Raw genomic sequence first — 24228 nt, forward strand, 5'->3', positions numbered from 1 at the left:
TGCGAGCATTTTCCAACACGAAGTATGGTTTAATGATCAGATACGGATCTCAAGGAGTCCAGACCGAAATGGGTCGGTTTTAATTTAATCAATTGTTTCCAGTTAACTTTCTGTTCGCTTGCAGGTCTCTGCACAATGTTTGACACATCGACTATTTTATCGATTCCAGTAGAACTGATCAGAAAGCAAAACTAAGATCCGAACTCGTCCCCCCCCCCCCCCCCCCCGAAAAATTCAAAATGCCCCCTCGCTGAAGAATTAAAGACTGAACACATTATTCTGTCAGAACCCTAGGAAACACACTTCTCCCTGCGGAGTGAATTCGTTACATCATAGTCCGACAAACGTGTTAATGAAATTCCTTGGTTATTCTAATGTATGTGCTAATTTTTTTAATGGGTTAACAGTCCTGAAAAATTATCATGTACAAACATTAACACAGTCACAGTATCTCACCCTATTCATATCCTTAATTTCTAACTTTTATTTTTATCTTCAAGACAGCGCGATTTTTTTCAGTAGTTTGCAAACTCTTAATGAATTTATCGATTTGCTGATAAGATTCCATATCGAGGAGAAGGAGAAAGGAAAGAAAGAAAGAGAGAGAGAGATTTAGCGTATTTCAAATAAACATTAATTAGTGTTTGTCCTTGCTCGGGGCTGTGTAACGTTAATAGGTAGGTGTTCCATGACACACAGACTGCTCCCACATGATGTCAGGAGCTCGGCTACTGAAACATGATTTGTTGTCTTATAGTGGGACGGGCAATTCCACAACAGCAAGGTGGATTCAGTCGAAAGGTTCAGTAAAAGTGGTCAGTGTTGATGACAAGTGTTGTTTGAAGTCAGTACATCTCCCTGACACCTCCGTGTGCGCGTCCTCCAGGGGGATCACCATCAACAACGTCAAGGTTTGAACATTTTACGGGACAGAGAGTTGACTTTTTTTTCTCTCTCTCTCTCTCTCGTTATTTTCTTCTCCCGAGTGAGTGACGGGGGTCCCTTGTCGGGCAGTGGGGGCTCTCGCCCCCCGCCGCCGTGTGTTTCCCGGGCTGGGTCCGCAGGCGTTGTGAGTGAAATGCCGACTGACATCTCGCTGCCCCTGAGAATCCTCAACAAGGGGCCCGGCTACCTCCGGAGGCAGATGGAGGGCAACCGCCGGGGCCGCCTGAGCGCCGTGGAGAGGCTGGCGGCCGACAAGGGCAAGTACGTGAAGAGCCCGCAGCTGGTGGCAGGCGGTCAGGGGGACGGAGACGGGGAGAGGGAGGCCCGCTCCGGCAGCGAGGCCTCGGGCAGCAGCAGCAGCAGCGGCGGAGGAGGAGGAGGAGGGAGCATGGAGAGCTGCCCGGGAGGACGAGGCGAGAAGCCGGCGGCACACTCCCCGGGCGGAAACCAGCTCCCGCACGCTCCCTTACAGCGGGACGGCGGCACCGCCATCCGCCGCTCCAAGAGGCAAATGAGGCCGGACTCGCTGGTCATCTACCGCCAGAAGTACGAGGTCGTCAAGGGCTCGGGAGGAGGAGGAGGAGGAGGCGGCGGCGGGGCCCGCGCCGCTAACCAGAGCCTGGTCCGCAGGCTCTTCCAGGGGGGCTCCATCAGGGACAAGCAACAGCCGCCGCCGCCGGCATCGCCCGAGGTGCCCAAGGTCATCATCAAGGAGGGTGGAGGGCCGGGGGACACGGGCTGCGGGGACCAGGTGGAGGAGGAGCGGCCTTCGCCACCGCCACCGCCAGCGGCTTCGCTCATGCCCCCGGCACAGAGGCCGGCCCCGTGCCAACGGCGGGCCAGCAAGGGTCTGCACCGCTCCCAGTCCGACATCAGCTCCCGCTACTCGAGGGCCTTCTCCGAGTTCGACAGCTTCTTCAGGTACTGCGGCCTGGAGCCCGAGGTCATCGACGACCTGGGCCGCGAGAACTTCACCTCGGCGTCCGACACCGCGGTCACCGTGCGCGTGCGCAGCGTCAGCGCGCCCGACTCGGACAGCGACTTCTCCCGCCACAGCGCCCAGGAGGACCAGCGGCCGCTCGAGGAAGCGCTGGGCGAGCGCAAGCCGGCGTCCAGCCTGTCGGTCATCGAGCGCAACGCCCGGGTCATCAAGTGGCTGTACGGCTGCAAGCGAGCCCGGGAGTGCACAGCAGCCGAGCTGGTGTAGGCGAGCGGACACTGACCCAGGGAGGGCTGGGGAAGGAAGGCACCTCTAATCTATTCCCGTCTGGAGAAATGCTGCTCAGTCCTTGCTGGCTCCGCTTTGCAAGGGAGATGTTGCAAGTGTGAACCAGAATCAGCGGGGGCTAGGAATGCGCAGCAAGTCAGTTCTCATCCATGTGTGTCTGGAGAGAACATATCTCAAAGTTTCAGGTGGAAAGACACTCTCCTCCCCTGCGCCGCCGCTTCTCGCAATCTTGACTGCAATCCCCCCGAGGGATAAAGAGGGTTTTTATTTTAAAAACAAAAGTGTACGTCGACCTTTTCCTTTGACAGATTTAAAGATATTTTGATGGCCTCGGTTCAGAGGAGGTTACAGCAAGTAGACACTGTTGGGACTGGGAGGAGGGGCAGACAGGGGTATAAATCTTCCAAACAATTGGACAGCTTTCTAAAACATTTAACTTTTCAGCGATTTATTGAAAAGAGCCGCCAAATCGTCATTGCACTGGATTAATTCAAAGGTTTTTGCTTTGCATGCCACCAATTCAGTTACTGAATCTCATCCCCTCGCCTTCCTCCCATCAACCAAATGGTTTGCATTATGATTGTTTCATTAAGGCAATCTTTGTCCTGTTGTGACCTCACCTTGCCTGAGCTGCCTACAGCATAGACCTAAAACTGTCTTGGAGCAAGGTTACTTAATATTCTTTCTATTTAAGAGATTTATTTTATTTTCTGTGTTAAATACAGAATCTGTTTTCGTTTTAAATAGTGTTGTCGTGAACAGAAGTTCTGTTAGTCTGTTTGTGCAGTTGAAACGTTAATGTTTATATTGAACAAAGGTTCTTAAAATCAAATAGCTTTAATTATCCAGCTAATCAAAAGTCTATTACAACAGAATCACCTCACTTTTGTGTAATGTTGAGCAGTATGATTTATCAAATCATTCCTGTACACATTAGTCAGAGACCTCAAAAGGCAGCATTTTTTGTACCAAATAGATTTCATTTTGAAATATCACAATATTGTGTGTAAATATAAATTTTCATTTTAAAAAACATTGTTTTTAATGTCAGTTTGATTTTAGATTTTCTTGCTTGGTTTATTATTTCCTGTTGAGTTGAAGAGGAATCAGACCCTGTTGTCCTGTCCTCTGACAGATAATATTGCCACACCCAGCTACTGCATTACAGGGACTATTTTGAAACACTTATTAAAAATTGCTGACATTAAAAAAGATGATACTAGGCACAGAAGTAGACCATTTGGCCCTTCGAGCCTTTTTCACCATTCGGGAGGACCATAACTGAGCCTTTATCTGAAAGGCATACTCCTTTTTAAAATCTCGGCATCGCTTTCTTAAATATATTCAGACCAAGATTTGGGTTGATGCTTGTGCTGAATGACTTTGTTCTTGGACTAGTTTAGACTTCAATTTGAATTAAAATGTTATTCTTTCTAGCCCCCTTAAAACTAACATGAAAGCAAAACACCACAGCTGACAGTAATGTGAAATATAACCATAAATCTGGAAATATTCAGCAGTTCGAGCAGCATCTGTGGAGAGAGAAACAGTTAAACTTTCAGGTTAATGACCTTTTCAGAGCAGGTATAAATGATTTAATGCTGAATCAAATATTTGTTGATGCTGACTAGTAGGAGAAGATGACATGCTCACAAGACTACCTGGCCAGCCCTGACTTCTGACTGGGTAATGTTTTACCTAGTTTCATCAAGGCCACAAAGAACGGGCCAAAGAACTATGATAGAACAGTGAGCAAATACATTTTCATTCATATGACAGTGTCTCACTTATTGACTGATTCTATTTAGTTATTTAGTGGTATCAACCCTGGAGATTACTGCTATGCACAAGTTTACTTCCTGTGTTCAGGGATGTCAACACCACCACTCGTGAAACCACAATCCAACCTGATTCCTACCTTATCAATGCTGGCCTCTACGTTTTACTCTGCTATAAAGTTCCAGTTATTTAAAGTTAATACATGAGCCCAGTGAAAACACGGTCACTAAAATGGTTTGAGATTGGCAGCCTTTAAGGACTTAAATATTTATTATCCAATCCCAGAAAATGTCCTCTCTGCACTGCTCTTCTCCGTTCATACCTTTTGATGCAAACACTCATTAAATAGCTTACAATCAAGAAAATAAGGGAAGCCTCCAGAAAATCAACATGGCCTGCCAAACTATGATACCTCAGTGCTGTTAGTTTGAAACGGAGGTTACCAATTTTATTAAAAAGCATGCAATCAATGGCAAGAACAAATTGCTTGCTCTGATGCTCACTGCCTTGAGAGGTATAGAAGATGCCTCCAAAGGGGGAGAGAAGACATTTTACATTTATATTGTGGTTGTACAAAAGTAATAATAGCTCAGGTTTTCATACACTTATTGAGGATAAGTTTGGCTGAAAGATAGTGTAAACTGAGCAATATCAATTAAGGCATCTGTTCTACATCTCTAGATTTTAATTTAAGATAAATAATGGTATCAGTCAAAGTCAATGTTATTCCTCTATATGCCAACCATGGGTGGGATTGTATAGTTCCATATTATCTTCAGAATGGGAGGCTTACCATGATCCCTGGAATGCAATGTCACAAAATACATGAACTCAGGTTTCCACATTTGTGCTTCTCTCTAAAAAGCAGCTGCCATTATCGTGGTAATAGGGATTTAAAAAGTGAACCGAACATTTACATTTTTCATTCAAGACCTTGTACAAGTTAGAAGCAGGGCTAAGCCATTCACCCTTTTGTATCATCTCTACTCAACAGAATCACAGGTAACTAACCCCCAGATCTTTTATATTAAAAAAAAATTACTGATTCTCATGCGAGCATCTCTGGCAAGTGATTTTTTTTTTTCTAATTACCTATCCCTCGTTGACTTGAGAAAAGAGTGAGTACAAGCTGCCAATTTTAACCAGTGGTAGTTAAGAAGTAATCACACTGATATGGGATTAGAGTCTCTTTGGGGTAAGAACAGCAGGTTCCCTTTCACTGTTTATACAGAAAAATGTTTACTTCATTTTCAGTATTATTGATCATGTCCAGAATTGTTAAAAGTGATTTCAGCTTGACAACTTAGAATTTGAACTCTGTTTCTGGATCTGTAGTCCAGTCTTTGCTGGCCAGTAATAGAAGGGCTTATGCCTGAGACATTGATTCTCCTGCTCCTTGGATACTACCTGACCTGCTGTGCTTCTCCAGTGCCACACTCTCTTGACTCTGATCTCCAGCATCTCCTGTCCTCACTTTCTCCTGGGCCAGTAACAGAACTACTACAGTATGTTACCATACCAATCCCAGCTCTGCTATTTGAGTTAGTGACTCAGAAGTTTGTAAAAGCAGCTCAGGACAACTGAGGATTACTTCATTTTTACTCTGATGTTCCTACTTGTTCTAGCTCAAACTGGAAATTTGAAATATGGAAATCTCTCATCCAAAGAGGCTAGCTCCATTGAAAGAAAACTTTTAATTTGGATCTGAATCATTTTGATTTGAGCATATAAACCATTGATACTTCATAATTAGCTTTATAAAGGTGGACTCATGCTAAGTGTTCTTAAAAAGGCGGTACAGTGGTTAGTGCTGCTGCGTCAGCGCCAGGGGCCCAAATTTGATTCCAACCTCAGGTGACTGTGGAGTTTGCACATTCTTCCCATGTTTGGGTGGATTTCCTCCTGCAGTCCAAAGATGTGCAGGCTGGGAAGATTAGCCATAGGTAATACATAGTTAAGGGATAGAACAGGGGGATGCGTCTGAGTGGGATGCACTTTGGAGGATTGGTGTGGACTCGATGGGCCAAATAGCCTGCTTCTGCACTGTAGGGATTGTAAGTCTTCAAAGAAACAAGCTATGTAGCCTGAAAGGTATCGCCTTTCACCCCTACATGCTGATTGACACATATGTTGAATTACTTTGTGCACCAAAGGCAACTTAATTTTGTTGTATAAACAGGAGCTAACGTTACCTTGCCAACAGCCTGTAGATATGAGGAAGAGACAGGTGTGCTTTTTCTCTTTAATGGAAGATTTTCATATTGACCAGAAGTGTCTGAAAATTGTTGTTCTTGATTAAACTTTGACCATTGAATTGCTATCAGTTGTAAGTGTCTAGAGATTAATTAAATCTTTCAAGAGCTTCAGTTTACAGTATATTGGCCTTCTTTTTGTTAAATAGTTTGTAAAGAGCAGCAATAAGCCAAAGAGTGAGAAAACCATTTATAGCTGGTTGCAAGAAAGAAAAATGAGCTGCCATTAAAAAATGTTTATCTTGAATTTATTACATACATACTAAAAGTTAAAAAATATGCTTACATCAGTGAAAGTCTAGGAGATATGTAATATTGTAAAGTCAATTGTCACTTAAGTTTCTGAAATGCCTTCCTAATTTTGCCATTCTGCCCTGAAGCTATGACATTGGCGGAGCATATAAATGTGCAATAATTTCAAAAATACTTGCTCAATGAGTTTTCATGCCATCCAAACTTGGACTACTTCCAGCTTAAAGAAAGTTAGTATTTTGCAGTGTGAGGTGAAGTTGGTTTGAACTGAATTTTGTTGAATAAGATAGAGTTGTCCTGTTTCGTTTCTGCTGACCTGATAACGTTAATTGCCTTGTCACAGCATCTTTGCAATCTGGTACAAAACCAGGAAAATGTAAACATGAGTGTTAAGATTGCCTTACACCCTACAAACCTGTACGCACATGTTCTGCTCCAGATATAACTGTGAAAACAGCAGTTGAATGGCTTTTCTGGGAGAGCAAAGCAAACCATCCACTCTATACAAAGGATTCCTATTTATTAGTTTTCCTGTTGTTTTTATTTTTAGGAATATTTTCAATATGCATTTAGTTAGAAATTATTCCATCTCAGAAACATGAACTAAAGCTAATTTGTTGCTGGAATTATTCCAACAGTTGTTAATACTCGTCAATGACTTGGTATCTTTAAAGAAAGATTATATGAAAACTGGTGTTTGAAAGGAAAATACCAATTAATGTATATTGTGAAAATAAATCAGTATTTTGTATTTTGACAACATAGGCAGTAAAGCAGCTTTATGCAAAGAGTTTAAGAATGTCCTTGTATTTTATTCATTAAAATAATAATTTTATATAAAAAATGTTTTGTCAATAAGTGTAAAATTTGTTTTTTGGAAATTTGCTGTGCAGATTGACTATCACAATTCCTATATTATAATATTGACTTCTTCAAAAGTACCTCTGTTTCTAAGGTGCTTTGGGATGTCCTAAGGTCATGAAAGGTCCTGTACAAAACATTTTTTTCTCCTGGTCTACTTGTACATTTGCTGTAAGCATAGGCAAGCTAATCCCTCAAGTCTTTGTAACTACCATTCAGCTGGCAACATCTGTTCAGAGGTGTGAAAGATACCATATTCAGAGAACTGTTAGAATTTGGAATTCACTGTCACATGGAGTAGTTGTGGAAAGTAGTGTGGATTCATGTAAGGGATATTTAGATAATTATATCATTATCTTTATATATAACTATAGGAAGGATAATATTAAATTGGAAAGGGTTCAGGAAAGATTTACCAGGATGTCAACAGGAATGGAAGATTAGAGTTATCAGAATAGGCTGGGACTTTTTTCACTGGAGCGTAAGAGGTTGAGGGGTGACCTAATAGAGTTTGTAAAATCATGATGGGCATAGATAAGGTGAATAGCAGAGGTCCTTTCCCTCGAGTGGGAAGAGTTCAAAACTCAGGTATATTTTTAAAGTGAAAGAAGAAAGTTTTCAAAAGTACATGAGAGGCAACGTTTTTACATAGTGGTTTGTGTGCAGAATGAACTGCCAGTGGAATTGGTACAGCTCCAACATTTAAAAGACAAATTGCTGGAATTCCAAAGCATTAACTCTGATTTCTCTCCATAGATGCTGCCAGACCTGCTGAGCTTTTCAAGCAATTTCTAAGTTTGTTTCTGATTTACAGCATCTCCCGTTCTTTCAGTTTACTTTTAAAAGATTATTTGGTTAAGTACATGAATAAAAAAGATTTGAAAGGATATAGGCCAAACTCAGACAAGTGGGACTAGTTTAGTTTGGGAACTTGGTCAGCATGGACTAGTTGGACCGAAGTGTCTGTTTCTATGCTGTATGAGAAAGTGAGGACTGCAGACGCTGGAGATACATTCCTGTCGAAGGGCTCATGCCCGAAACGTCGATTCTCCTGCTCCTTGGATGCTGCCTGACCTGCTGGGCTTTTCCAGCAACACATTTTCAGCTCTATGCTGTATGACTCAATGAATCTGTCAGGTTGATGGAAATAGAAAGATGTTATTCGTGTTAGATGCAGTAAGGTGAGATGACTTTATTAGAAATATAATAGAATACTGTATATAAGTAGGTTGGATAGATTGTAAGAAAGTGAGATGCTGGAGATCAGAGTGGAAAAGTGTGGCTTTGGAAACAGCATGTCATGCAGCATCTGAGGAGCAAGAGAGTCAATGTTTCGGGCACAAGCTCTTCATCAGGAATATCCTGGATAGATTTCAAGTTTTCTTATGCTAGAAATCAGTACTATACTGCATAATTCATTCTGTAATTACATGGGCTGATTCTTATCTATTCCTATTTGATGTATTAAAATGTACATAATTTAAATGCTTACATTTATTTTCCATTGTTTCCTTGATTATGTAAAGTATAAATTCCCAATCTTAAGTTATGTTCACTCTTTGCCTATAAAGGTATCAGAAGATCAAATGCTAAAGGGAAAATTGCCTCACACCATCTTTGAGAATAACAAAAAATTTGTTTTGTTTCTTGTTTGCAGATTCAGTGGCAATTCAGAGAACTAGTTTTATATGCAAATCCCTGTCATTCCATGACATTTTAAGTAATTATCTTGATGAAAAACTAAAACTAAAACTGAATAAAGAATTATTAACACTGGAATATTTTTCATGATAAAAATGGAAAGTGTAATTTTTTTAAAGATTCATACCTAGATGCTGAAACTTCTGATTATTTTACTGACCACTAATATAGTAATTGGGGAACAGTGGACACAGGGTTAGGTACTAGGCCTTTTGGGTGATCTTGGAGTCATAGCGGTCTAATGCACAGAGAAAGGCCCTTTGCTCCAGCGGGCCTGTGCCAGTCAAGAACAATCACTTAACTATCCCAATTCCATTTTCCTGAACTTGGTGTTGTTGTATGTATGTATGCCTTGTATGTGTGGATATTGGAAATGTACATCTAAATAATTCTGAAATGTTATGAGGGTTTCTCCCTCTACCACCAATAAAGGCAATGAGTCCCAGATTCTCAGCACCCTCTAGAAAAAAACATGTTTCCTCACATCCCCTCTAAACCTCCTACCCTTACCTGGAATCTCCACCCTCTGGCCATTGATGCCTTCACCAAAGGGAAAGATTTCTTCCCATCTATCCTGTCTGTCCCCCTCATAATTTTATATATCAATCATGTTCCCAACCCGGACTTCTCGGCTTCAAGGAAAACATGCCCAGTCTATCCAATCTCTCTTAGTTGAATTTATACAGATCCAGTTCACTGCCAAAGTTAAAGCTAGTCCAAAAATTATCTATGAAACCTAAATTAATTTTTTGATTAGATTGAAGGAATGAATATATCCTCTCCTGACCAGTGGGACCAAGTACAAAACACCAATTTGGCACTAATCACCAAACTCACTCAATGAAGTAACTCGAAAGTTGCTGTTGGAAAAGGCACAGTGGTTCTGCAGGCAGGACCACGCTTCTGAAGTTGAAGCTGTATTTAGTGAAGCATTGCATTGGTAAGGGGGCTTACATTCTATTTGTTATACTATACCTGCCCTGTGAGTGTTCAATATTGGGGAAATGTGCACTGTCAGTATTGTTATAATTTATTTTGCTAAACACCAACATGAGAATAAATAGAAAGGGAACAAATATTGGTACTGAAAAGACTACAGGTATTATATTTACAATAAAGGATTAGATATAAATATTTCCCCTTGTTATGCAGTCAATGTGATTATACTCTTAGTCCACATGAATAATTCTATCAGACTCACGTATATTTAATCACCCAGTGGTTAACAATGATGTTTCTTTTACATCATTTTTCAGGTACTGACCAATGCACATTCCATGACTGCATCCTCTGTTTTAGGCATAGATATATATCACAATTGGAAAGTTAAAGAGTAATTAAATTAGAATTCACTTCTTGCTTTAATAGAGCTGGCAGTTAATCAACAGATACCTTGAAAGGATTTATTCCTTTCTATGAACCCCAAAGTAAATTAGCTTTTAACTTGTTATTTTACCATTCACAAGTTTGTAATACATCTGATTTGTTTTTAAATGGGCAAACAGTGTTCAAGAGCAGTAGTTTGATTTTTTTTTAACATATAGTCACAGACTCAACGGCTACATAACCTTGGATTGTCTAAACCTGACCAGGACAATGGTGGAGAGTTGGGGTTGGCAGTCAGGCAGGGACAATTAGTCCCATGAAACAGCAACTTAATTAAGTATGTAGATACTCGCTTTTGGTAATATTGACCAGAATACCTGAGCAAATTATTATAGCCTCGGTTTGATATCTCACCCACAAAAGGGATGCAACATCATTCTGAGATTCATCACTCTTAAATATCGAAGAGTAACATGTTTGAACAATCCAAATGTCTGTAATTTCTGTGTTTATCCTTATTCCCTAACCAAAAGTGTAGTATTTGCAATCTCTAGTCTCTTTGGGCCCCTTCCTGTATGTAATGCCAACTGAAAGATTAGGAGCCATGCCTCTATTTTCCACACATGCTTCCCTTGGTATCCTCTGAATCTTACCTATGCTAAGAAAGACAGGAATAAAGGCAATACATGTGGGGAAGGAAAATTCTTTTAGAATAAGTCTAAACTAAAGAAGTATTGCTTAATTTAACTTGCAGAGAAACTAACTCATGAGAGAAAAATCAAGCTACAGTTATCCTAGGTTCAAAATAAGAATATGAGAGAATAAGAAAGGCCATTTAGGATTGAGATAAGGAGAAATGTTTTCACCCAGACATTGGTGAGCCTGTGGAATTCATATATTCAGCTGAGGCATCAGTGGAGCCCACTTACTGCATGGGCTATCAATGAACGTGGATAAGGCCAAAACATTGTGTTATCAAGAAGGAGATAGATATAGTTCTTGTGGCTAAAGGGATCAAGGGATGTAGGGAGAGGACGAGATTAGGTTATTGAGCTCAATGATCAGCCATGATCACATTGAACTGTGGAGCAGCCTTGAGGGGTTTCCTTTCTTCTGTTTCTATGTTTTTTGGCTGCCTCCAAACTTTCTGTAGTGTCTCATTTCTATTTTTACAAAAAAATAATTATTATAAGTTGTAAAAACAGCTGATGCTTTCTCCAGTAATTATAGTATAACACAGATTTTTTCCACCACACCTACACAGGAGGCAGTAATCGAAGTTCAGACACTGCGTAGGTAGAACAAATTTAATCCAACATAATTTTTATTCTAGCAACTTGACTCCTTTTCTGAAGAAGGTTGAATATTTCATCAATGCATTGTGTATAAAGGAACATTCCACCCAAGGTGGTTTGGTGTCAAAAGAATCTATTAATCTTCAACACCTGAATTTTATTTAAGTTGTGATGACATATTTTATCCACAGGATTTTGTCTGACATTGTTCAACACTTCAATTAAAGAATTTACTCTTTGGAATGTTGTTTTTGTACACAAGACGTATTTCCACCAAAGATTTAATAGGGTGGATTTTTCAGAAAACTTGTAAATTTTGTGTATTGCAACAAGAGAAACTAACACACCAAGAGAAACTAACACATGAAGGCAACCATTATTGACCTAACATGTTCCCAATAGAGAGTGCAGCAGAGGGCAAAGTAACAAAATATTTAGAAATAGTAATATACTGTATGATTTTGTCACCTAAGCAAATGGCTATAGCCTCAGTTTGCTATCTCACCCACAAAAGGGATGTAACATCATTCTGAAATTCATCAGTCTTAAATATCCAAGAATAACATTTTTGAACAATCCATATGTCTGTAGTTGCTGTCTTTGTATGGAAGTTGTTAAGTAGCTGCTGGAAGTTGATGCTAGTGCTGGGCTGGCTGCACATCTGATGATTCTAAATTTTTCTGCATCATTTGTCCACCACAGCAAGAGCAATATTAACTCTTGTTACTCCATTGGTCACACTTAGCGTTAACCTGTGAGGAATATAAGAAACTGAACAGATCCTTAATAATATCAGCAGTCCGCATTTACATCACATACCAATGCTAGTTTAACATAGTCCTTCAAATAGTGAGACATGAAGGACTCTAACAAGAAGGTCCATGGAATGCCTCCACCTGGACCTTTGACACAGGAACTTCATTCTGACTTATGCAGCATAAGTTATGATGTACAAATATAGTAGGAGTCTGTAGGTGCTGTATGATTATTGATACCTCCCAGCCCCATTTACCCAAGAATGGCAGCATTGCACATTTTTTTTATTTCAAAAATATATTTTATTCATAAAAATATTTTGATCTGTACAATTGGCCATGCCATACATACGTCAACATCTTTTCATACAGAGATCATATCATTCATACTTACAGGTCTGTACATTTACCATTCATATATTCAGCTGAGGCATCAGTGGAGCCCACTTACTGCGTGGGCCCCCTGTTCTTCTTTGGCAGGCAGATGTTACACATGGTTTTTCAACACCGCGCCTTGGCGGCAGCTGCCCCAAGCTTCAGCACATCCCTCAACACGTAGTCCTGGACCTTGGAATGTGCCAGTCTGCAACACTCAGTTGGGGTCAACTCCTTCAGCTGGAAGATCAATAGGTTTCGGATAGACCAAAGAGCATCTTTCACCGAGTTAATGATCCTCCAGACACAGTAGATGTTTGTCTCTGTGGGCGTTGCGGGGAACGCACCATATTGTCTCAGTGTGCGTCCCGGGGAACAGACAGTATAGCACGGAGTCCTGCATCACGGATCTGCTCAGGACGAACCTCGACAAACACCACTGCATTCCTCTCCAGACGTCCTTTGCATAGGCACATTCCAGAAGGAGGTGTGTGACAGTCTCGTCTCTTCCACAGCTGCTTCGAGGGCAGCATGCGGTGCGGCTGAGAGTCCGGGCGTGCATAAAGGATCTCACAGGCAGAGCCCTTCTCACCACTAGCCAAGCCATGCCTTGGTGCTTATTGGAAAGTTCTGGCGATGAGGCATTCTGCCAAATGACTTTGATAGTCTGCTCAGGGAACTGCTCGACAGGAGTTCTCTCCTTTTCCAGAAGGGTCTCAAGGACACTACGGCTGACCACTTCCTGATGGACTTGTGGTCAAAGGTATTTTTCTTCATAAATTTCTCTACGAGGGACAGGTGATACAGCATTGTATATAAGGGCATGTTGGTCAATACTTTCAGTTCAAGGTGAGAGGAAATCAGTTTTGTGGCCTTCTGGAGACTCTGAGAACATCATCTTTTTAGGTTGCTGGTGATAACTTCTGCTCCACAGGTTGCCTGTGCTCAATCTACAATGACCAATGACATGGTCATTGTGCCCAGGATTTATATCCTACACACTTGGACACTGCATGTATTTCACACGCAGGTTATTATGATAACAGATTATGTTAACCATGAATGTGTCTGACCAATGAAATTTCCCCTGGAAGTACAATACATGCTTAGACAGAAACAAGCCACTGATTCCATTCACTCCGGGCGAAGCAGCAGCTATTTTCCATTACCATTATACATTTATGAGTTGCTTGTGTATGGAAGGCAATACCTGCATTGACATAGCAAAACCCCTCGCCCTGAATTTCCGTGTTCCTCTGTTCCTGATATTTCCTGTTGCGCTGAGCTTCACATGGTCCCATACACCTCTTTGAATTACCATTTCACCTCCTAACATTACTCCCTGACCCTCAACCTATAATCTGGTTAAGCCAACTGTTGTGCTACACTTGTCCCCTGAGACCAAAGTGTTTATGATCTTTGATGACTTCCTCCCACAGATACCCATTTTCTGAAATGTAATGTCATCTCCCCCATTTATACCTTGAGTTTCTTTTATTTCACAATTATAGTCCACTCTGCATCCCAATAAACTGCTTCACATTCTTGGAAGATTACTACCAGTGCAACCATAGTTTCTGTAGCTACTTATTTTAAATCTTAGAATGCAACCCATCAGATCCAAGGCACATATTGACCTGTAGCCCAATTAGTTTCCCTCATATCTTTTTTCTAGAGACAGTTATTGTGTTTATTTCTTCCTCCGCTTTAGCATATTGTATATATAACATTTTTTTGAAAATCATTAATGCTCTTTAATGTGAAAATTGATTCAATGTACTTATTCAATACCTCTGCCAATTCCTGGTTCCCCATTCTTCTTTCCCTAACTCAAAATGAACTCTTGTTTCTTAACACCTACCACTGGGGATAATATTCCCTCCATTGTACCAATATTGATTGTGACTGCTCGGTGGTCTATTAACAAAGTGAACATGCTGCCAAAAAATATTTTTGGAATTTACTAACACTGTATGGGGTTGCAAATGCCTCTTGCTCAGCTTGTGGGTAACTTTGTTTTGACTTCATTAAAGTATGTGTAATCTTCTAAAATACTGCATTTTGTAAGTAAATTTTGTAACCTTTCTGGTTTAGAGGTTTAGGTCGAGTGCCAACAACTCAAGGTTCACAAATTATTATTTACACACAATTCACAAACCAAATCACAAACAACAGAAGTTGGAAGTGCAATATGATTTTACAAGTGCATTTGTTTAGATTGGATTTTTGAAATGAACATGTTGACAAATAAGTGTATTTATTTAAACCCACAACAACTTGCTTTAGGTGGTTTAAACTGACCATAGACTTAAAGTAGGAGCCATGATTCAAAAGTTTGTAAATGGTACAAAAATAATGGCATTTATAATATCAAGGAAAAATTGCTGTAGACCACAGGAAGATTTTGATGAACTGGTAAGCTGGAAAGAAAAGTGACAAATGGGATTTGAACCAGAAACATGTCATGTAACCTGGGAAGGGCAAATAAAACGAGATAACGCATCATAAATGAAAGATATAAAGGAACAGAGGGATGTCAGGTTGCTTGTTCACAAATTTATTTTCATTCTTGGATGTGAATATTGTGGACAAGGGCAGTGTTTTTTTGCCTATCCCTACTTGCCATTGATTCAATGGTTTTGAGCTGCCTTATAGAACCATTTCAGTTTATGTGGTAGAGGTGCAATGTTGTTAGGGGATTCCTAAAGATCCATGAAGGTAGCAGGACAAAGATATATTGAAAAGAAGGCAGACGAGATACTTCATTTTATTAGCTAAGGTTTAGAAAATAAGTATGTGCTGGAACTATATAAATTAATCCACTCCTGTGTCCAGTTCTGATCATCACAATTCAAGAAGGGAAGGAGTGCATTGAACAAGGAACAGAAGAGCTTTGTAAGGATTTTGACAGGGTGGAAAAGTTTAACTCTGACAAAAGACTGATTTAGCTGCAATCATTTTCTTTGGAATAGAGGAGGCAAAGTGGAGATTTAACTTTCATATGGAAAATTAAGAGATAGAATGGATCAGAGGTCAATAGTCAGATGGTATAAAATTAAAATATAGAAGAACTAGAAGAAAATTGAATTTCATTCACCAAATGGATGATGGGAGCTTAGAACATAACTTGAACATTTGATAGAAGCAGAACTTTTCATTGCATTAAAAAAATTAAATGTGCATTTGAAATATCATAACCTTTAAATCCACAGACTAAGAGCTGGAAAATAGGATTAGCCTGGATAGCCTGATTTTGACTTGCAGATACAATAGATGGAAAGGTTTCTCCTTGTACCATTAATTTCAATCAACTCATTATGCTCCTGCTACATTACCCAACCTTTCCCACTCATTGTGATGTACATGTAAGGGTTGGACGCCACTCTGCTATGAATCACCACACAAGATTCGATACATTTAGTTAAATAATCTTCAGGCAAAAAATAGCTGCAGACTGAAAGGTCCAATGTGTTATACATCACCTTCTAGTTACTATTATATGTATAATCTTGTTTAAAATAAAGACCTCACATTATTGTTCTACCAATCCTTGCTGTACGATAGGCATATTTGTACTTAACAGAAGAATGCAGCACACCCTATCCACTTTTTAAATCTTACACACCAGCTTGGCTTGGTTTTGGGCTTATCATCAGGTATGTTATCTTGGAACCACCTCAGTCTCAAAAATAATCTAGGAACAAATCCTCTACAAACAAGTTTGTCATTACTTGGTTTTCACTTCAGTGCGAAGTTCAAGTTTACTGGATGGGCAGCAAGTGCAAGGAGGTCCTCGTGATTGTTTGCTAAGGAAAAAATTCACCATAAAATGTGTGACTACATTATTACCATCCTCCTAACCATAACATTATTGCACATAGGGAAATGTTATTCATTTTTGCCCTAAAGGTTTTTTTTAAGAAATGACCTTCTTTCTTGCTGATTGCAGCAGGGTTATGGATAGTTAGTATTAGCTTGTTCTACAAATCAGACAGTTTAAGCAGTTCAACCTAACCGATAGTCATACTGGGATAAGAAAGACACATGCGTGTTTCATGATCCCTTAGTGGGGCATGGTTTAATTGTTGCCATTGTACCAGAAGTCAACATCTTTAACAATGTTATGTATAGAGAAGTGAAAAACATTTCATCCAAGTATGTTCTGTGTTTCAGAGACTGTAATGGCTAGCCAGTTAATGCAATTGTAAAACATATTTTTCAATGTCCATTGTTGCAGTGTATCTTTAACAGCAGGGTCAATCTGAGGCTGATTCTCCTTGTTCTCAGTCAGCTCAGAGCCACTTGTGGCAGTTTCTAACCATGTAAAGCTGTGAGCAATAATAATGAAAATGTTCGGTTTATATTTAGGGCAAGCAAAGAGAACATAAGCATTATCCCAAATGCACATTAGCCTGTACTTAATATCCAATTTCTATAAATCCACCTCTCTACATGCACCTGTTTCAGGTATCGCTTTTGAATAAGTTCTGAATAATTAATTAACATTAAACATACATTCTGTGCATCTCCACATTAATCAACTTTTGGACAACTACCAGTTAAGAATTCTGAGATCCCCTTTTGAGCTGTTTAAACTCCTAATCCATACAATGGCAACACCCAACCACTACCACTGGTCATTGTAGAACTCCACCCTTACTGAACAGTAGATAGGGATCAGGGCAACTGTGACTTAGTGACATTGTTGCTGCAATGGATGAGATTGGCTAATTCAACTGAAGTTTTCAGCTCAAACCACTAGGGGCTCTTGTGGCATAGTGGTAGCTTCCCTATCTTCAGTCTGCAAAGCCTGGATACAAGTCCATGTGTTTGAGAAGTATTTCGGAATGTACTTGTATGGGTTGTTTAAAAATAGCTACAGATCAAGTCATGATATTTTACAATCTGCAAGACAAATCAGTATGCAATTGCTGGTGCATCCACATCTTCCTTTTCACCATTGCTCAGTTGTTTTTGTTGTTGAGTTCTTTGTACAAACAGCACACAATGTAATTCAGCCAAGTAATGCAAAAACATTTTCTGATATGTCAGCAAGGATTGTTACCTGTTTTGTATTATATGTTGGCCATTGATGGCAGCCCTGACATCAGCAATATTTTTATAAATGAGATAACACTATGGCCCCTGGAAGAACAGAGCACCATGCCAATAGGTCACATTGAAAAGCTGCTCTGGTAGAAACAGGGCCTTAACATTTTCATGGAATATAAGAACTAGAGATAGTCAGTCAGTCCCTTGAATGTCAGCTGCTATTCAATAAAATCGTGACTAACCTGTACTTTACCTTCATTATCCATTCAAACTGCACACACACAGTCAGAGGAAACATACCTGTGCATTCATCTGCAGGTTAGAGTGTATGGAGTTTTATTACTGCACTGATATTGCCAATGTGAAATAGGTGGATTTCACAATGGCCACTTTGAAGCAGAAATAAATATGTCTGCAATGTTTAGGGGGACATGAAGGGTAGTATTGCAGTTCTGTTGTTATAGTTAACCCTTTGATCAGGTTAATGCCTTGTGTTTACTCACAAGTATCCATTAATTTAGACAATACCTTGAAGCAAACTAATTTAAGGGCAGCTATACTTTAAAACAACTTCAGAAATCATTTGTGCTTTGTGGTCTGCTGAGCTGAGCGAAATGTAATCCTTTTTGTGCTATCTAACTATAAACAGGGTATTAGTGACATTTTCCAGACCTCAATGGCCACATCTAAACTGTGAATAAGCTGGGACACCTGTTGGAAGTAGTAATTGACAGAAAGCAATTAATAGCAATCAGAAGGGTGGGAGTTCTGATAATTGATTCTTTGAACAGCTTAAATGTCAATCAGTTCTCTTCAAAGCTTTAAAAAGTGATCAACTCAAAAAATTATGCATGCCTGGTGTAAAGGCCAATTTAGTGAAACACTAGTAGCCAAGTCAATTTAATATGTTACTATTTCTGAACTTTGATTGAGCACAGAATGAAAAGAGAACACCAAAGAAAAGAGAGGGTGGGGGTGGGTTGTTGATAGCAGAGCAAAGATTTTACCCCAGATAGCTGTTGTCCCAATTGTATGCCCTGGACTCCCACCCTCATTCCCCTCACACCCCCATCGTCCCCCCAGACAAAGTTTCTTTCCTGGCTTGTTATGCCAAAGCAGCAGCCATGGTGTTGGTATTTATCTCAGCTAGCTTCCCCAGAGTCCAGAAGGAACTGCATCAGACAGTTTGCCATGAGCCTCCTGATTTACATTTGGGTTTTTTCTTCAAACTCTGATCCCAAAAATTCCTGGTTGTGTTGTCACATGCCTGCCAAGAAAACAGTCATTAGGCTAGGCAGGGAAAAGGAAATTACCCAGGATACAATCTCTTGGTTGCTGACCAATTAACTATTATTGGAATGCCTCAGATTTTTCACTCAAACCACATTTATCTAATCCATGTATTTGTTGCATTCTCTCTCTAATCCCAGGATAGAATCTTCCCAACTCCTGAACAAAGAGGGCCATAACAAGAAATTTGAGGAAATCGAGTGAGATGTCCAGCAAGGGCTTTCTCAATTTCATGCCCAAAAAGTTTCATTTTTCAACCAAGTGTTGGACATCAAGGTGAGATTTTCACTAGTGAGCGGTGAGAACCCTATTTGCATGGATTATCAGCCTTTAACAGCCTAATTATTATTTAATCTGACCTCAGTACTATGCAAAGCGATGATGGTATAGTGGTGAGCATACCCATCGTTCAAGCAGTTGACCTGGGTTTGAATCCTGGCCATTGCAATGTTGCAATTTTAAATTGTCAATAGAAAACCCTAAAATGAAATTAATGTGATTGGTTGTTAACCTACTCTGAAAGTACACAAGCATCTGTAAGAGGATTCGTATGGTGGAGTGGTAGTATTCCTTCCTCTGAATCAAGAAGCCCTGGTTCAAGTCCCACTTTCTTCAGGGCTGTGTAATAACATCTCTGAATAAGTTGATTAAAAATATCTATGTATTCTACTATCCAGCAGATCAAAACTAGATGCCAATCATTCCTGACACAAATGTCAGGGTGATTACCTAGCAACTCCAGCTCACCTCTTATTTCTCCAGATCTCCATCTTGCACACCCAGCACCAAAATCTCAGGGAAAACTACGTGGACAATACTACAACCACTCCACATTCACAGACACTGCCATCTGACTCATACCAGTCTCACCACATCATCATGGCACTTCTCTGATCCACTTCCAGGATATGGGACACTATGGAGCACACCCCTACCTTTGATTGGCATGTTGCTGCAAGTACACTTTGCACACTGGGATAGGTACAGGATCAAACCAGTCTGCATCTCAGGGTCTTCACTCACTCTCTTAACACTTTGAAACTATGTCAATGCTCACAGCATCTGTTTTGATTTGCCTTGCCTTTCTGTAGTTTGCCTCCTCTGCCAGAGCTAATACATTCAAAGTACTTCTTTCTTGACTTGCCTTTCAGTACAGACACGAGGTCAGACAACTTGTCACACAGTGATCAGTCAAGGGTGTGCAAATGTTACTGTATGTCACTGTGCTACACGAATCTTACACCTGCACCATATGCCAGTGACATGGATGCCAAAGGTATTGCATGTACTTCAGGCAAGCAACTATGTCTAAAAATTTAAGAAGAGTAATCCTCAGTCAAGTCAACAGAATGACCCTTCGGGATGGGCTCCTGGCACAGCAAGTCAAGGACAGCCTTTGTTGACCCGAAGGCCCTGTTTCCACACTGTAGGGAATATATTCTAAATCTAATCTATCAGTCCTGGGGCTTGGGCACAGGCAATCAGGGAAGAATCCTCTTCTCAGAGTATGTCAGAAGCTAAATGTTAGGCATTACACTAACCATTTTGGCTCTCTCTGCCCTATTGTGGGGTGGTTTCACCTGAAACAAGATAAAGCAAGCTATTGAGTGAGATGAAAGTGGTTGGAGAGTTGTTAGTGGCAGTGTGGGTTAAGGAAAGGTGGTGAGGAGTCCCGAGTGAGTAAGTACGAAGCACCGAGGCAACGCAGGTTCAATGGTATGGGGAATTGGTGGGTGAGAATGAGTGAGGGAAGATGTTGCATGCAATAGTGAGAAGGGTAGACCATGAGCTTTGGTGGAGGTGAGTGCAGTAGCAGAGATAGAGTTAGTTTGAGGTATCAGACAGAATGATGCAGGCAAGTTCAATGAATTTTGTCCTATAGTGCCAGTCATTTCTTTGAACAGTTGAGACCGCATGGACCCGGTTACTAACCACAAATCAGGATAGCAAGGTCTGGTGTCATGGCATTCTCTGTCCTGAGGAAAGAAGACAGCCCTCTTCTGCACCATTTCACCCAGCAGACCCTGCAGATCCCAGTCCACAAAGTGGGTTGCCAATCTCGCATCATCTGCCGGGTCAAACCGTGCAGGGCAGATTTAGGCTGACAGCACTTGACCAGGTGCACAAGAGCATTTTAAAAATGGCGCCTCTTCCAGGAACCTCACAAAGTCCCAGCAGTGGTGAGTACCTCTGCCTACAGCAATTGGGAAAGTCAGGCGAGCATTGGATGAGTAGGCTGCAATAAAGGCGCCATGTTATTGAATTGAGTTTGGGATGACAGCATGAGAAATATTGCTAGGTCTTGCAGAGAGAAACCTCAATGAAAATGTCACTTACTCAATTTATGTTAAAATCCAACCTCATGTATCCACATCATTGTGCTGCTTTTGGTCACCCCCATTCACCCACTGTTTCTCTGCTGCCCTTTCATGCCTTTCTCTTCAAATGCATTTCCCATTCCCGTGTTTCTGACTTCCAATCCTTGATCCTGTTGCAATCTCTGTAGAGATGGATGAATTTTAAAAAGAAGTTTAAGTTCCCAGTGACTGAGTCAAATGATCCCATGATAAGATTTCATATTTTAAGACTTTTACTGTATGAAACAAACTAAAATCAACATTGATGAAACATTACTCAATCAGAAACTAATATGCTAAATTACAGAAAAGATATTCCTTGAAAACTACACATCATATTGGTCTGTTACACCATGCTCTCTCCAGAAATTGTAGCCTTGGCAGAAATCAGTCCAGAAGTTACTCCAGGTTCTTACTGGCTTACTTTGTTCCATTTTGCAGGGTCAAAATGTCCAATGAACATTGACTGACCTTCCTGTCAGTCATCTGAGAAAACCTAATCTGAATTCACAGTTTCAGTGATCCTCTCACCCAGCCATTCGAGGGAAAATCTTTCAGTGTCCTCAATTTTCAAAAGTTCTCTGTCTTTGTGAGCAGAGAACATCTTCCCACCCATATTCGGTCTGCAAGCTGACCAAGAAGCAATCATTTTGCCTCTTATGAAGCAATAGCTTCTGTCCCTATCTCTCTCTCCAGGACATTTCCTCTTTCTATCTGTCTCAATCCACAATTTTATTCTAATCTAACTACATAACATTTTCCAACTCTAAGGTAATGGCAATGCCAGTTGTGTGTCCTTTGTTTTGGGAATCAAACCTGGCATGTGGATTTTGCTAGCACATGACCTATGCCCCCTTTCCCAATGGTAACCAGGTTATGTTGATTCATTTTCAGGCAGAAGTAGCAGGAATAGCAAGTCACCATATGATTCTCTTTCATTAGGCAATTTACCTCAAATTAAAGTGACATCTTTAGAATAATCATTATATTATCAATTTCATAAGAACTTCATTAGGTCAGAAATTCATAACATCAAGTCCCATATTTCTGTTTACCATTCCCCATTCTGCCTCAGCTTCACCAATAATTGCTGCACTGAGATTGGACTACTTAACCCTGCCCCTCTCATTTTCTGTGAAGAAATGAAGTTCGAATAATATTGTATTCCAACCATAGGTGATGAGTTACAGAGCCTGCATAGTGCAATAATCACAAATCTTTACGTAATCTCCTCACTTACTAGTTTCACACCCTTATAACGTTCATTGTATTTGTCAAAGAGCAAATGGAAGAAGCACTGAACTATCTTTCACTTACTGTTGACAAATCAATTTCCAACAATCGGTAATTGGAGTCACAAGTGAGGAATGGGAAATACTGCCTTCAAGGAATTCTAAGGAGAAAAGTGAAGGAAAAATCTCTTTTTTAAGGTACGGGAGAATTGTTAAGTCTGGGCATTAGCCCTTTAAATACTCTCAGGAAAATGATAGGTAACTCCTAAAGAACAATTATTAGCAAGTTTTACATAGAATGCCACTGTGCCAATTTGTCTTTATAAATATTTACTGCTATAAGATATTCGCTAATATGGATCATAAATAAATGGATTTGACAGCCAGAGGTTTAGATCAACTGACCTTATCATATTCCAAAGAAATGTGCAAATACCTCTTGCGTTCACCTGATCTTTGAGTGGGTGTTAAACTTATTCTGCTCGGCAGTTGGTGTTTTGGGGTTTTTTTTAAAGCATATCCCTTAAATAAGTTATGCCATGAAAAAAGTTCATCTACGGTCCTGAGATTAATTATTTTGTAACTGTAAGAGGAGACAGGATTGACTCAAGTGCCATGATATACCAAGGACAAATCTCATGTGGTGCATCACTCTTCCTCTGTAGCATTGCTTGATACTTGTTGGATGTATGAGAAGACAACCCAGGCTGACCTTGCTGCATCTATGATACAGGTTGTGTTTATTTTATACGTCCTTGGCATATCAGGGGACTTGAGCAGGTGCTATCTTCTCCTGGAGTTACAAAATAATCAACCTCAAGATAGACAAACTTTCCTTCAAAACCAGAATAAAGGGCATGATTCGGAGATGCCAGAATAAAGGGAGTAGCAATGAAGTTGAAAACTTTAACTCATAAAATGCCGAAAAAATTAAAATTTAGCAACTGTTAAGGGAAGACTACAAGGTGAGTTGAAGTAAAATGATGAAATAAGAAATGTTTCCTCCTCATTTGAAATTTGTGAAGTCATTCAGGGTGCACATCCATGTTGCCCTTTTGCTAGCTTAACCAAGTTCACTTATCTATGATTGAATATATGTCACCAAGGTTGGGCATAATGCTGCTAAGGTGTCCCTTTCTCACCCAGTATCCACACGTGCTGACACCAATAGAGTGGATTCAATTTCCACACTGGCTGTGGTTACCATGAAGGACCCACCTTCTCTACCTCTCACCTGAGGCACAGTGATCTTCAGGTTAAACTTACCTGAAGTCATCTCTGTCTACTGAAAGAGCAGCCCAATGTTCCCCTGGGACTATGCAACTTTACCTTTGCTTCACTATCCACACATGTTGACTATCAGCGGCATTCACCGAACAAAGGTGAAGCAGCACACTTCTGTTTCCTTTTCCTTGGCCAATTCCTGTTTGCCTTTTAACCAATCAATCCGACATCAGATAAATTAGCACAGAGTAGGGGGTAAATCTAGTTTAATAGGTTTCTTTTATAATTAAGTTTACTTTAGGCA

General features: G+C 40.3%; 1 protein-coding gene across 1 annotated transcript; it reads left to right on the forward strand.

The window, feature by feature from the left end:
- The first annotated feature begins 770 nt into the window (after window positions 1-770).
- On the forward strand, window positions 771-7247 carry fam110c (family with sequence similarity 110 member C). The gene has a single exon (XM_087978177.1). The coding sequence runs from the start codon at window positions 1079-1081 to the stop codon at window positions 2150-2152; it is 1074 nt and encodes a 357-aa protein (XP_087834303.1). The 5' UTR covers window positions 771-1078; the 3' UTR covers window positions 2153-7247.
- The last annotated feature ends 16981 nt before the right edge of the window (window positions 7248-24228 follow it).

This window comes from Chiloscyllium plagiosum, unplaced genomic scaffold, assembly GCF_037043375.1.
Source record: "Chiloscyllium plagiosum isolate Xiang-an unplaced genomic scaffold, Cpla_swu_hap1 HiC_scaffold_3, whole genome shotgun sequence".
Lineage (NCBI taxonomy): Eukaryota > Metazoa > Chordata > Chondrichthyes > Orectolobiformes > Hemiscylliidae > Chiloscyllium > Chiloscyllium plagiosum.

Coding starts and splice junctions, on each gene's coding strand:
- fam110c (XM_087978177.1), top strand. CDS start 1,079: ATGCCGACTGACATCTCGCTGCCCCTGAGAATCCTCAACAAGGGGCCC.